Raw genomic sequence first — 3,228 nt, 5'->3', positions numbered from 1 at the left:
TTACAACATTAACCCAATAAAGAAAATGGACTAACCAAAATATATGCAATAACATTCATAAATTAATAAACAAGCAAACCCTACCTGGGTTTGCGTGGAGGCTGCTGGAACATCTCCTTCAAGTAGCTGTGATGCTCGAGCTTGCTTCTTTTGAAGGGCCTTCTGCCGAGCCTTCTCACGAGCTTTTTTAGCTTTGGCTCGTTCCTATTACAGCAGGAAAGAAGCAATGATATTAGCAAATTTTCACAAACTGCTAGCTATCACAACAAAATGAACACTCTTACAACAAATATACAACCTGTTTCCTGATATATATAACAAGTAATGTTGATATATTACTCTAAATATCATTTTAAAGAATCAATGACAATAAATAAATACTTTAAGTGTAACAAGCAACACCAAAATTATCCTACTTTGATTTTTTTCAAGTACAAAACAGTAAGCTCAACTTAAACACCATAAAATGTGATCTCCATAACATTTCCTCCATTTACAATATAATTCACAAACTTTACTGCAATCAAACGGTTAATTCCATACAGATCTATTATTTCTTTAGATGCTACAACACACAATAAACAGGTACTTCAATTTCACAAGCTTGAAGTTTGTCTCCTCACTCTAGTTCCGAATGATCAGGACACTGGCTCATCACAATCCTTGCGATTTGCAATACATCATGTGTCTGCTTTAAAACCTGTTATGAATAGGGATAAATCTAGCAACATACTTAATGCCATCACTGCCCAAAACACTCATTCATCTTTGGGATTTGAGAACCTAAAACTTTAAATATAAAAGCCACCACCTCCCTAACATGAACATAATTTTCCTTTCCTCTAACCTTCTTTGGCTCTAAGAAATACTAGCTGCATTGTGTATACATGCTATCCACTTATAATACAAATATATAAGTGTAGGTTACCTCTTCACTGTATTTCTTGTTTTTAATTTAAATATAATATGTGCTAAAGAGTTCTAAGTATTATAAGTATAATATCTAGCTAAATCAAACAGTGAAATTTTGATAAAGAAAGAGAGTAAAGAAAGCATATTCTCTGCAATTAGTTTTCAACGTATCCAATGAAACTTCTGCTTATCTGTTAGCACATCAAAATTAGTTCATGATCACACATCTTCATACCTACAAATTTGGTTTATTTTTCAAACACAAATATGTTGGCAAGCATATCTCACATCAATCAGTTCTATAAAAGAAATCCAATAAGAATACACCTAATTCTGAAACTATTATTGTCTAATACAACAAGCTGATACACACCTTTCTCATTCACACCAAACTTGCACTTCACACTTCTGAAGCAATACTCACTTGCTCCTGGAGGACTTTGGCCAACTCTCTGTCCTGTGCTTCAATAGCCATAAGTTGGTCTTGGTGGAGCAGGTCACCTCGTCGTTTCCCATCTTGATCCTGAAGTAGCCGGGCTAACTCCTGTAAATTAGTTGTGCTTGCCTGCACCCAACTTTGACATTTCTCATGCCAACTACTAGTATGTGTATATAAGCAGTATATATATGTACACTGGTGAATTAGAGAAGAATTAGTTATTCAAGCAGAGACATATTAATATAAAAGGTTCATCAGTCAAGTTGTGGTTGTTACTTCCTAGACTAATATATTAAACAGGCACATGTGCATTAATATATTCTTAGGCAGAGCCATAACATGTTAAAATCCTACAAAAGGTTCATATCATGATTAGTCAAAGTAATATGAAAACAGAGGTTTTGCTCTCTTGATCTGGTTGAAAGAAAATACATAGCAAATGGTAAAGACAAACAAAAAACTCATGTTAAGACATGACAATCTATTGGGATATAAAAATGACAAATAGATAAATAAATAAAATAATCAAAACAGTAATAAGGGAATTGACTCACTGCATCTTGTTCCTCTTGGAGTTCTCGAATCTGTTCTTCATCCATGTCCTCTGTTGGTTGACGACAAAAGTCACTAAGATCTGATAAGTCACTGATGTTGCTGCGTGCTGACCTATCACTGCTGGTTGTGCCATTTAAATCAGGATCTCTGAATGAAAGGGGAAGTTATTGTATGGTGAACATATGTTAACTCTAAAACTATGCATTGGTTATGTAACATTTTCATGCATAGAATCTCCAATAAGAGCAGAAATACACCATTTTTTTCCATTAATATTAAAAGGTATAAGAAAAATAAGAGGAACCATATACCTTGGTTCTTTGCGTGACAAGAGGGCAACATTATCACTTCCTGAGTTAATGCCTAAGTAAGCTGCCTCTCTTTCCACTTGACGCAATTCTCTCTCTTGTCGAATTGCTTCCTTTTCCCGCTCCTGTGAATTCATGAATTGCACTACAGAGTGATACTATCACATTATCTTTAAATATCTGTCAAATATTAGAAGAGAAGAGATCTCAAACACACTAACCATCTTTTTTATAACACTTACAAAAACACTAACCATTAAGTTGCGAGCATAAACCATGTCTTTTTCCTCTTGCTGCCGCAATGCCTCCATCTCGTCAACATTAAGCTTCTGTGATAGCATAGCAGCCATCTCAGCATCACGTGCCTCCCTGATCAACACATCACAAATCACTAACTCACCCAAGAATGGCAAGCACAATGCCCAACTTACCCACATGGTAATGCCCAACATTTAAGGGACAAATGACAAGTTACCAAACATGAAAAAAGGTCAAATAACATCCCATGAAGACCCAAAAGCTGTAGTGACACTGAATAATACATTTAAGGGCCAATAACTCTTAGGTTTCCAAAATATAGGATTCATATACTTACTGCTGGGCGAGATACATTTCATAGGCCATCTGTGCCATGGCTGCTTCTTGGTCCTCTCTATTCTGCTCCTGTCTTGCCTTTGGAGTATCCTGACGGAGGATTTGGTTTCTTTCACGGTTGCTGACCAGGCGAGACTGATCTGAAAGGATGTGGCACTTCCAGGGTAAATATAATCAGACATAAAGCTTATAAACAAAGTTTCTGTCTTACTGGTGAAAATCATACTTATTCTACCAATCAGTATTAAATGATGCTTGGATGCTTTGCAATGAAATTAACTATTAGATAACAATAATCTCTTAAAGGAGATACCATTACAACTAATTTACATAACAATCACTTATTTACCCTATCCCTACTGCACAAAATTATTGAAAACTATTTATTGAAAAAAATTACAAAATATGATCATCCCAAGT

The 3,228-nt window shown here is 35.3% G+C and overlaps 1 protein-coding gene across 5 annotated transcripts in view; it reads right to left on the bottom strand.

Annotated features, from left to right (window-relative positions):
• Positions 1-3,228, bottom strand: part of LOC119592056 (coiled-coil domain-containing protein 50-like) — a 14,069-nt gene that overhangs the window by 3,612 nt on the left and 7,229 nt on the right. For 4 of the 5 annotated variants that reach the window (XM_037940860.1, XM_037940862.1, XM_037940861.1 and 1 more), the window contains exons 3-8: positions 2,810-2,948; positions 2,469-2,583; positions 2,218-2,339; positions 1,906-2,053; positions 1,337-1,456; positions 85-204 (exon numbers count right to left, since the gene is read on the bottom strand). In XM_037940860.1, the coding sequence (XP_037796788.1) occupies positions 85-204; positions 1,337-1,456; positions 1,906-2,053; positions 2,218-2,339; positions 2,469-2,583; positions 2,810-2,948 (764 nt within the window). The remainder of the gene's footprint in view (positions 1-84; positions 205-1,336; positions 1,457-1,905; positions 2,054-2,217; positions 2,340-2,468; positions 2,584-2,809; positions 2,949-3,228) is intronic. The other variant, XM_037940859.1, reaches the window with a different exon arrangement.

This window comes from Penaeus monodon, chromosome 29 (genome assembly GCF_015228065.2).
Source record: "Penaeus monodon isolate SGIC_2016 chromosome 29, NSTDA_Pmon_1, whole genome shotgun sequence".
NCBI classification, from domain to species: Eukaryota; Metazoa; Arthropoda; class Malacostraca; order Decapoda; family Penaeidae; genus Penaeus; species Penaeus monodon.
This window is presented reverse-complemented; position numbering and strand designations above follow the sequence as displayed.